Raw genomic sequence first — 12,145 nt, 5'->3', positions numbered from 1 at the left:
AAGGTACGCCATACTTGGGTGCGATACAAAGCCACGACGGGGCTATTACCGCCAGGCTCACGCAAGGCACGATCGCGCTACGAGGAACCAATTCCGATGTCCACTCGCGCCTCGCAGGAACCGCCTCGGTTGATGACCAGCAGCCAGGAAGTCGCTCCCGCCAATATCCGATGGCTGATTTTCCGTGGGTCCTTCCTCTTCGCCAACGGATGAGGTACACAGGGTTTAGGGAGAACCTGCAGCTTATCTATCAACTTTTAAGTAAACATTGTCACTATAGTTCGTAACGGTTAATTAGCTATATAGACACACAACCCCAATTTTCCTCAACATCACCCAGTATGTTTCACAAAGCTATGATGTTTTTGGCTGTGAATTTACACCCCTTTAGATACGAACGTACGCCCTCCAGATGAAAAGTTCTGGATAAATCCCTGGTCATCACTATTTAGGAAAGCTTGGTAGCAGTGGTTTAGAGCAACCTTTACAGGCAAATTCATGTACATCGTGTCTTTGATCCAAAGCCGACTTCCGTCGCGGTGGCAGAGTAATCAGCACAGCGCGCTACGGCGCCAAAGGCCCTGGGTTCGAAACACGGCCTGGGCATGGGTGGTTGTTGTGAGTGTTTCATTAATCATTAATCCTCATCGTCGCGATTAGCCAAAAGTGCCATAAAAGCGACGCCAAATAACAAATCAAAATATTTGGGGTCTCCCCGGTGGCGTAGTTGCCGTCGTCGTCCCGGGTTCGATACCCGGTGCAAGCACATTGCACAGTGGTCAGGATCCCACTTTAAACTGCGGGTTCAGTCCCGATTAGCCTTACTGTGCATTAAGTGGATTTAAAACGCCAAATCAAACAAGGAAACAATCTATTATACACTAAACGTTTTTGATCTAATGCAGTTTTTGCTTTGGTTATAATTTATTTCTGTTATTAACAATGAAAATAACAAATTTCCGCCTTTTTAAAACTTAAACGACCTCCAGGGGTGTCGACGGACCCGTTCGACGCTCCTCCTGCCAACGTCTATGCTTATCAGCAGCCGCCATCTAAAGGTGAAAAAATGGAGGTAGATGCCCTAAAAATGATTTTTTTCAGAATATTATAACTTATTATGCAAAATGCTTAATCCTGCTAAGGAAGTAAAAATAATTTCCACTATACATTATTTAAATTAGATATTTGTAGGATTTCGGGGGTGGCTTCAGCCCCCTTGGCCCTCCTGGCTGCGTGCCTGATCCGAGAGTTCAGCAACGTCGTATTTTACGAATTCCACTGTTTCGCACAGCCAGCGCAGAACTTGGAAGGAATTCTATTGTGATGTGATGGCCACATAAGGTATCGTCTTTCGCTGGGAGGGAGTCATTGACAGGCGGAGGTCGTGAGGGGACACACCCACCAAATAGCAGCTCCTCTTCTTGTGGTTTACAGTTCTCAACCAAACCCACTCATTTGGACTCGTTCCGAGTCGGGCGTGACGTATTATGCCCGTTCGTGCTAAAATGCCCCTCTCGGAAACGGAGACAACTTCTCCAGCACATTGTGGCCGTTTCCAGGAATCATAATCTCTGGTCAGTGGCTCCGGTGGTTTCCATTTCATGCCTCGTGTGACTCGCCTCTTCTACGGAAGACGTTCTTTCTTCCTCCCCCCTTTTTTTTTGCTCTATAGCATTTTCGCTCCTTTCGAACGAACACCCTCGACCGGTGCACGAAATAGCGGAGGGATGCCGAGGATTTACCTCGTCACAAAATATTTTATCCCCGGCAAAAGAAAACAATTTTTATCCCTGTTCGCAGCGGCGGCGATTGGGTTCCAATATCGGGGGGGGGGGCAAAGACACTATATTTCTATTGGTATATAAGGTTTAGCATAGTGCGAAGGCAAAAGTGGCAAAATGTGGAGGGCATCTGCCCCCCTTGCCACCTAATTGCCGCCACTGCCTGTTAGCATAGGGCCAAATCCCCCAATGTTCGAGTAAGAATACAGAGATGAGAAGCACGCGCACACAGAAAACAAGAATAAAGCAATAACACCATAAGTTTTCTGGGTAGTGCATTGCATATCACTGGCTTTTTCATTGTTAATCTATGCTAAAAGGTATGGACTGCTGGTCCTCCTAACGTATGCCTGCCTCCGTGAATGAATCAGTGAATGAATTAACATTTTTGGATACGTCGATACATATGGTCATTTGCACCCTTCGAAGTGTACGATGAAAAAAACCCTTATCTAAGTCTTCTAAAAAAAAATCAAGGGGTCCCGGAGGAGGCACTAAGTGATTCGGTTTCCACTTTAAACTGTAGGTCAGTCCGGATTAACTTATCTGAGAATATAATGTATCCCCTTAATGACTGCTGATATTACACACACACACCAACACAAGTGTGCATACCTACTGATCAGGCATATGAAGTGTAACTGGGCGTTTACTTTTACGACAAGAATGAACTGTAACTCTTAAGTTTAGTTATAATTACTAGATGAAGTTATTTCTAATATTTTGGTCACGTTCGAGTATATATTTTGATTCAGTGTAAACGTTTTCTAGAATTATATATTCGCATCATTCCACATATTTATTTATTATGCAGTCATTACCACTTCTTGGCTGAAATGACCCATTAAACTCAATGACATCGATGTTCTGGGACTACATATTTTATAAGGTAATGTCATTCGAGCTGTGGTGATATTGAACAGAGCTCTTTGTAGCAGTGGTATTGAAAATGGGAAAGTAATCGAAGGAACGAAAATGTAAGGAAGATAACCTCAAATGAAGTTCCTGTGTTTAATTAAACTGTTATCGGTCAACAGCTCATTTTTTTACGCGAAATGCGATTATAATTGAGTTCGGAAAACAGCCACTAGATGTCCGTGACGTTCAGTATTTTATGCTCGATGACGGAGCTAATTCCTCAATTCGAGCAACAGATGGCAGCACGTACGATAGATACTTCCTGTATTTCAAATGTACATTTTTCTTGAAAATGACGTGGAGTTTATGGCGTCGCCAGAGAATTTATCCTTTGCTTATTTTCAGGTTTATATCTTCTCTCTTTTTCCTGTGCGTCTCTTTTTATTCCGTCCTACATTTCTCTGCCTCTACTTGTCTTCTGCTCTCTCTACATCATTTTTTATCTTTCTGTCTCTTTTTCTTTCCACATTTGTATGTGTTGTTATATATATCTCTCTCTCTCTCAACCAGTGTATTTTACTCTGTTTATCTTTCTTCGTTTGCCTGTGATTCTTTCTTTCTCTTTTCAGTGCCTGTTTTTACCTTTATATCCATATTTATCTTGCTGTTCCCTCTGTCTTTTTCTCTCTTTGCCTCTCTCTCTCTCTCTCTCTCTCTCTCTTCATCTCTATATCCTATTCTTTCTGTTCTTTTCTTTTCATCTCTGCACAGTAGCGTAGCAGGATTCTTTTTCGGAGGGAGGAATTGTAAAGGTGGATATTATATGGATGCGTTTTGCGGCGGGACACACAGCACAATACTTTGTAATTACTATTTTTAGCCTTCATGTTGGAAATTGTTGAAAGACAAAAATGGAATTGGGGGTCATTTAACGAGGCCTTTGCATTTACAACTCTGTACTCTGATTCTTCCCTTAGTTATTTACTGCTATCATTGGAAATTTTCATCTGAAAATTTCGGAGGTGCTGTAAATAATTATGACAATTTCTCACGTAAGCAATTTTGGCGGGCTAACAATATTTCGTGGTGAGCCAGAGCCCCCTCGCCCACCTATAGCGACGCTCCTGGTGGAATGTAACTTGTCTGCAATTGTGGAGGATTTAGAAAATAATAATAATAATAATTATGCTTTACTTTTCATTTCTACGTCTATTGACTGATTGAGCCGATTAGAATGAGTGATGCCGCCCCCCGTGGCGGAGTGGTTAGCACATCGCGCTACGACACCAGGGATCGAATCCCGGCCTGTGCATGGATGTTTGTGAATGTCCATTCATGAATTTTATCATATCTTCACTCATCCTCATCTTCACAAATTAGCCAAAAGTGGCACAAATAGCGAAGTAAAATATAGGAAACCAATCAATCAATGAATTAGAATGAGTGATGAAGGTGAAATTGATTAAAGACCCCTGCAGGCCAAGACTGGAACTCTCTGTAGCGAAATCGTGAGTCGACCACTCAACGCGGCAATATGGTTGTTATATAACTGATTGAAGTCAGAGTCTTTAGGTTCGTATCCAGAAAATGGTGTGGGATCAGTGGCGTGACCAGGATTTTCGAAAGGGAGGGGTTACGTACACTTTTTCTTGGTAGTCTGCTCTCATTTTGTCCTATTTTCCTACCTTTGACGTTCTTTCTTTTAGGAATGCTGGGCCATAGGGGGGGTTATAACCCCCACCCCCTTTGGGCATGCCACTGTGTAGGATGTTCCTCTATGGTAAATACGATACAGTTGAAAAGATCAATTTAAATATGTTGGTTAGTTTAGTTAGTTAAATGACTATAGAATAACATTTTGTTTATGCTCAAAGAGGAATGTTATTGAGCGAAAACCACATGAGTAAGCAAGTGAACACAAAACATGTGAGAGTAAAAGTGTTGAGAAATATAGGTGAGATGTGAGATGTAAATTAAGAACGTTAAATAAACACTCCATGAGAACGAGACTCAGCCCAGCTGCTTTTCTGTTTTTCCCCGCTGCATGATTTGTTTTGTTGTGAAGCCGGTCGGGAGCTTCCTCCTCCCCTTTTTCTTTTCATTTTTCTTGCGTTCCGGAGAGCCAACCGTTTTTGTGACGTCACCGACTTCAAAACAGGATGCAGCGGTGCGACAGTGTGTCGGAGGGAATATCCCTCTATTTCCCTCTGCGCAGGGAAATTCAATGTTTGTCGGTTGATTTGTGGCGTTCAATAATTCACATTTCCACCTATCGAACTTTTTAAAAATATATCTCAGGACAAATGGGGATATATAGTTCCTTTGTATGTCATTGTTTTGAAAGAACTGTTAACGGTTTTAATGATAAAATTAGTTTTTTGAATTGAGGGAATTTTTAGAAGAAATGGAAATATTTGTTCCCGTGAGGACCTACTGTCAGCATGTGTTGTGAGATACGATTGCGTGTGAAGACGGATGCAAACAGCGATTTTTACGCGGTGGGCGTGGTCCGTGCTGTATTTCGATTCGAACCGAGTTTGGGATATCCTCCTCCCTCCCTGCAAGGGGTGAGCAACTGCCACGAGAAGGGAAGTGCCGTAATGACCTTGACAAGTTAGAACCTGCCCGTAGCCTCTGCGAGATACGCGGGTAACGACTTCATTTGTTTTGATATTTGAAGTCTCGCACTTCGAACTGTTCTATACTGCGTGTGTGTTACTGTGATGGGAGGTGCGAAGAGTGTGATTTTTAGGTTTGTTTCTGTGCTGCGGAATGACTTGTAATGAACGTATTATCTTTGTTGTGCGCCTGTACGGATAAGGAAGTTGGCAAGTATGAAAGTGAGTTGAGAGAATCGTCGCGACTGTGTTGCTGTGGTGCTATACTGGCTTTGTGCCGTACGAATGAACTTTTTTTTGCTTTGAGGACGAGATGTGTTTGTGGAGCACACACATACTGTTGTACAGTATGAGCGTTATTATTATTGTCACTAGCGATGGTTAGAGGGTAGCAACATTAAAATAATTATTAACTGTATAATAATTCATTAGGAGCATTCACTGTTCCACTGCTCTTTCTGTTGAATTGTTATTGCATTTTGAAAACCTTAATATTAGTCTGTAAGTCTCCTTACACAAGAAATATTTAAATTCCCTCGATCTGGTGGCGAGACAGCCCTAGGCTAAACCTCGCCGCTTAATAAAGAAAAAAAATATAATTATTATTATCTCTACGTGTGCATTTTGTTCTGCGAACGTTTCATGCAGGAATAACGAAACGCGAGAAAAGCTCTTTGAAGTCCACTTTATGCACAGGCAGGCTGATCGAGACTGAACCTACAGTTTAAAGTGCGATACAAACCACGTCCTCCGGGGATCGAACCCAGAACCCCGTATCAAACATAACTCTCCTAACCTACTGACATTTACTAGTTTTATAATTACAGTTAACCCTTAGTTCCTATAAAAAAACTAGACCTGCGCCATCTGTGAGGCCCACCGTAATCCATACCTTTCTTTATTTCTTTTTCGCCAACAATAACAGACACATAGTTCAGTATTTCTTGACAAGTTGCGTGTATGATGCCAGTTTCACCCCACCTCAGTAATCGTACCATGTACTTATAATGTTTGACAGCGCAAAAATGTGTTTATATGTTGCTCTTAATTACAGTTACATTATCTATCGCTATGCATGATAAAATATTACAAATTTAAATACAAACGGCTGCGTCCTATCTTTTGTGCAAATTATCAGGTAGAATATTGTGAAACTTACGAAAACTTCCAACAGTGAAGCTTTTTACATTGTTCATCCAAATTATTTGCCATAGCCTTATTTATGATAATTTGGACACCAAATCTGCACATTCGCGATGAATTTCAAGTTTTTTCTCGTTCTATTATCCCTAGCCGCCATAACATTTTTTTTACTACATTCATTAAAGAATTTATCTTCTTACAGGTGCGTATGTTTATGTACAGTCACGGACACTGCCGGGTTGTAACGATTCCATTGAAAGTCAATGTATTCATTACAAGCCGGCAGTGTCCGTGACTGTACTATATGCTATGAATTTGAATGTTACTTTTGCATTGAAACTCTTGCATTCTCGCCACCAAACCAATGATCGTTCTGTTCTTGTTCTTTCAGGTAACCAAAGGAACGAGCATGAAGCCTGGGAGGGCGACCCCCGCAATCTCGCGGGTTGTTCCCCCACCTTCCCAACCCCCCACTAAACAGGGGCGTGCGGCGTCTGCTCAGAAGGTCGCCTCCTCTGCGGCGCCAAGGGCTGGCCTTCCTAGCAGGTTAGTTGCGCACAATATTCTATATTTGGTTTTCCCTGCTGAACAAAACAATGATGCTGTGCGAAATATATTTAGTGGTTCTGTCAACGCGAATAATTATTTAGTAATCATACAATGACATGCTTAAAAATGTTAAGAGATAGTTTTGACTTCTGTGTTACCACAATGTTGTCATTGGAGCTAGGATTTTGATGAATTTGCATCATTACATAATCAGATTAACAGGTAATAATTTCATTATATTATTTGGAAACATTTTGAAAATTTTATTTAAGGTTTCGAGCCACCGGTTATTTTTCATTATTTATACTTATACAGGGAGGTTATTGCAGCATGACACCGCAATAGCGTCGGCCGCTTGCCGGCCCAGTCATGCAACAGGTGCCGGCAAATTGCGTAACAGATAGCCCGTTACACAAACCGCTTGTTTTGTAATGTTTCCACTTTTCACAATTATAGTTACAATTACAACTTAAATAAGCACGTACCTTGTCGTAAGGATGCTGGAAAAGGTGTCCTCTAAAATACAAATATTTCTGGCACTTTATTTCTGCCCATATCGCTTCTGACAGCAATGACTCATCCAACATAAAGGATTCAATTTTTCATTCTTGTCTTGCCTTCGAATAAACAAAACCGTGACTCTTATTTTGCAGATAACACAAGATTAATCCTTTTGAACACTAGAGTCAGTGGCGTGCCCAAGATTTTCGAGGGGGGAGGTTACGTATACATTATTATGCAAAACGAAAGCGCAGATAAACGAATTATTTAACAGTGTCACTTAATTTTAACGTGTGAATATTTTTGAAGTAAAGTAGCGATCATACACTGTGTGCGTTTTTCTTTCTGAGAGCGCCATTTGAAATAAGCACTTTTCCCCTTTTGCTACTATGGGATAAACTGAATATAAAAGGCTATAACTGCTCAACAACTGCATCTTTTTAAGAAATTTAAATTCTAAATGTAAGAATGAACAAAAAGCAACATTTTATGTAAATTCCGACAATTGTGAGTCCAGGGGGAAACGGGGGCCAAATCCCAAAGTTCTATTTTCCCCGTAATTACGCAAAATTTCTGAACGTCGTAATTTCCATATTTTTTTTTTTTTCAAAGTTGCGGCAGGAGCATTACATATCCTCATAGAGTAGTCTTTTGTTGTGCTTCCCTCAAAATTTGGTCCATCCAGTGTCTATAGAGCCGACGCTAGAAGCGAATAATAATGCTGGATAATATTGTTGCTGGCAGAGTAAATCCAGAATTAATCATATTTTCAGACGATGCTTGGTTCGAATTGAATGGCCGAGTTATTTCACAAAACAATAATTTTACACTTTCGGTTTGCTTTATGCGCCGCGATGCTGTTTCTGTTACGGACTATCTGTTACGCAATTTGGCGGCACCTGATGCATGACAAGGCCGGTAAGCGGCCGACGCTCTCACGGTGTCTAAGAAAGATTACATGTCAAAAATAAAGTGCCAGAAATATTTGTATTTTAGAGGACACCTTTTCCAGCATCCTTACGACAAGGTACGTGCTTATTTAAGTTGTAATTGTAACTATAATTGTGAAAAGTGGAAACATTACAAAACAAGCGGTTTGTGTAACGGGCTATCTGTTACGCAATTTGCCGGCACCTGTTGCATGACTGGGCCGGCAAGCGGCCGACGCTATTGCGGTGTCATGCTGCAATAACCTCCCTGTAATAGATGGTCACACATTCTTCAATTACGATAATGTTATTTTCTTCACAACGTAAGTATGTTTCAGAATTTGTCAAGGAAAAAAATTGCTGTAATTGGCAGTAATTAATTTATGTAGTCTCGAAAAGTGAACATTCATACATATTCTGAAAGATTTTTCAAAAATTGAAAGAAATGTAAATGCACTACAATAAACGTAATGAACAATAATAACGTTGTTAAAAGGTGCACATCATATGTATGTACAATGATATTGTTTAACAGCAAATATATTATTGAGTAATTGTAAACTCTTTAATGATAATTATGAGTTTACTGGCTGAAATTCTTAATTTCTACCCTATTTAAGAAAACGAGCAAAATTATCATTGGTTTTGTCGTGGTTAATACATAACTTACAGACCTATTTGTAAGATGTCTGCCATTCCATTCCATTCCTTGTTATGACCCTGTCAAAAAAAGGATGTCGACTTTGGCCAACGTTCCTGTTTCTTGTAACAAATCTTTCACTCGCTGCATAATGTCATTGAATTCATCAGTGACACGACACGATTTTGTAAATATGTTCTGTTTGTATTACGAGTTGACATTTGCGGGCGTATCCATATAAGATCGAAATGAGTGGCAATGATAAATAAATCTCCAACATGTCTGAACATAAATTTTTGGACATAAACAACTTTACAAACAAATGTTTATATCAATTATGATGTAACACAATTGAAACGTTATCCATACCAGCACTGCACACTTAGCGAAAATAGGTATTACTTGTCAACAAAATTGCACATGTGGTAATGACAATCCCGAGGCCCAACATTGATTCTTGGAATGCGGACAATTCTGTCAACAACGAAGTATGCTATATAAAAGTCTGATACACTTAAAAATTCCATTTCCTATTTCATTATTTTTCCCTGTTAACGGATTTATCCCCGCCACTCATTTGGATTTTACATGGATACGCCCGCAAATGTAAACTCGTAATATAAACTGAACATAAAGTGTAAAAGTGCAAGAATCAGGATATATTTACAAAATAGTGTGGTGAGTGAATCTCATGAATTCATTGACATTACACAGGCTGCAAACTGAAATCCTACAATTAGAACAGGAACGTTGGCCAAAGTCGACAGTCTTTTGTTTGACAGGGTCAGAACAAGAAATGAATGAATCCATATTTAAAGGTTATGGGACATTTTTTGGTAGTTTATTGATGAAGAAAATCCTCGCGCAGTAATTTGGCAGTTGTGAGGTTCTTATTGTGGAACAATTACGTCCATATCTAATCACTGATTATCTTTAAGATACAGGACAGGGTGAAGTGCTTTGCGTTGTCTTGATTTTCCATATGCCTGGGCGACGCCATGGCGTGGCTATGCATCGTGCTTCTTGTTTGTGTTGTGACGGTGGCCTTTTTTCGCAGGCGGGCGGTCAGCAGGAGCCAGGACAACTTGACGCCTGCCCCCAACGTGAAGAAGAGTCGCATCGGGAGCTCCACCCCCTCTGGGAGGCCGCTCACCGAGATCAATCGGAAGGTCGAACCAAGGACCGCACTTCGTCAGAATTCCACGCAGACGCGGTGAGTTTTATCTTAGTTTATTGTTGTTTCTCTGGTTCTCACGGATCTCAAACACCTTTTTGGTCAGCCCCGCCTTTAGAAATGGTAATGTATTTTATGCCAAGAGAACTAAACGTGATAAACCTAACCTAACAAAGAAGGCATTTGACTCTGACTCGGTAATATATTGGATTAGAATGCTTTATTGTCGTTAGGCAACCTCAAGTTGCAATAGACAGTGTCGTACAAATATGTAGTTTTACCCATTGTTATAACTGTATCTTTAATCAAACTAAAAATAAATGTCTGATGAAGGGAGCGTGTGTTCTCCTGAAACGTCACAACGAGAAACTGTTTTTTTATGCTTGTAATAACCGTAGACTACAAGAGAAATAATTCTACAATGCAAGCAATGCGTACATACAAGAAAAGTTATAATGTAGTAGGTGGCGGCAAATGGGTTCCAAAATTAGGGGGTGTCAAGGTGCCAAAACGGGGAAAGACATTTACTTTACCTTGTTAGATAAGGTTGAGCATAGTGTGGATGCAAAAGTGGGTAAAAGTGGCGGGGTGGGGCAACTGACCCCCTCCCCTAGTCACCGCCACTGACATCTTTATTACAAAATAAAATTACACCATAGCTTAATAATATAAGTTGCACATACAGTGAGTTAGGTTCTTTAAACGTAATGCCAGAGACTCGGGTTCGAGTCCTGGTCGAGCCTGCATTTTTCGCTGAAAAATCTACGAAGTGAGTTAGGTTATATTACAAAGTCTCTTCAAATTCTTCTATGCTATAAATTGCAGTGTATTTATGGCAAGAGATTAATGGGATTGAAAGCATATAGTGTGCCATTTCTTGACTATGTAACAAATACAATTGAAAATTCATCCGCGTCCAGTCATCAAACATTTTATTTATTAGAGTTCTCAGTGTAAAATGGCCTTGCAAGTGCTGTATCTGAAACTTGGAATAAATAAATAAAAGTATACAGCCTTGTGGATTAAGGAAGAACAACACCATTCTCAAATCTAGAACTTTGCGAGAGAAATTTGGCCAAGTGTTTGGTGTTGCTAGTTCCATAGATATTTTTGCGTATGAGTTTGGGTTTTCTTAGAATGTAAATACAGGATGTGTGTAAATTACGTTTAAATGCCATCATAAGATTTAATGGCCTAGGTAAGGTAATTAGAACTGCAAGGCTTAGTTTACTGGCTGGTAATAATAATAATAACCCGTGGCTCTACAGCACGTAGGAACCTTGGTCTATCTCCGAACAGCCAGTCTCCCTCCCACAATCCTAACTAGAGGTGTGGAGAGCTTTCAACCAGTAATGGGGTGACGTGTGGTCAGCACGTGGAACCCCCAGACGAACTGGTAACATATACAAATTTGCATACACAAAATATCCTACCTTCGAAAATGAAATCACAAATACGCCACTGAGTGGGCCTCCCCCCCCCCCCCCCCCCGAAGCAAAAGGTTTCATTCGGTTTCATTCATTTTCGAGTGTGGGGATGCTTGATGAGAGTTTCCTGAACTTGGGGGAGGGGGGTAGCATCACTCCACTTAGAGCAGTTGTGTCCTGTGAGTTGTGCCCCCCTGAGAAAAAGAGACACACACATACACACTCCCTCTCCCTAAGAGCCAGAACCCCTTCCTTCTATATGTTAGTAACATTTTATCCTTATTTGAAGTTGAAGGGGTCAGTACGAGATTGTGCAAGGTCACATTTATTTTTCCCACATTCCTGCACTACATTCAAAATGAGCATATTTTCCCCCGAATATTTAGACTACAATATACGAATGGCTGAAAAAAAAAATCGGCCATCTTTCCGACCCCTTTATTTCGCTCACATCCTCTACTGGTTTATCGACAGTCGCGTTCGCATCACTTCGGATCTTCTGCAGACGTCGTCCAGTCTCGTCGA

At 40.7% G+C, this 12,145-nt stretch overlaps 1 protein-coding gene across 8 annotated transcripts in view; it reads left to right on the top strand.

The window, feature by feature from the left end:
• The window catches only part of LOC145992253 (cytospin-A-like), a 274,095-nt gene that overhangs the window by 131,466 nt on the left and 130,484 nt on the right, over positions 1 to 12,145 (top strand). For 4 of the 8 annotated variants that reach the window (XM_083128616.1, XM_083128617.1, XM_083128618.1 and 1 more), the window contains 2 exons: positions 6,792 to 6,946; positions 10,077 to 10,232. In XM_083128616.1, coding sequence (XP_082984742.1) covers positions 6,810 to 6,946; positions 10,077 to 10,232 — 293 coding nt within the window. In that variant the 5' untranslated portion in view covers positions 6,792 to 6,809. Of the gene's footprint in view, positions 1 to 5,132; positions 5,480 to 6,791; positions 6,947 to 10,076; positions 10,233 to 12,145 lie in introns of those variants that run through there. The other 4 variants (XM_083128620.1, XM_083128621.1, XM_083128613.1 and 1 more) reach the window with 4 other exon arrangements.

Source organism: Lepisma saccharinum, chromosome 9 (genome assembly GCF_977018435.1).
Source record: "Lepisma saccharinum chromosome 9, izLepSacc3.1, whole genome shotgun sequence".
In the NCBI taxonomy this organism is placed as follows: domain Eukaryota; kingdom Metazoa; phylum Arthropoda; class Insecta; order Zygentoma; family Lepismatidae; genus Lepisma; species Lepisma saccharinum.
This window is presented reverse-complemented; position numbering and strand designations above follow the sequence as displayed.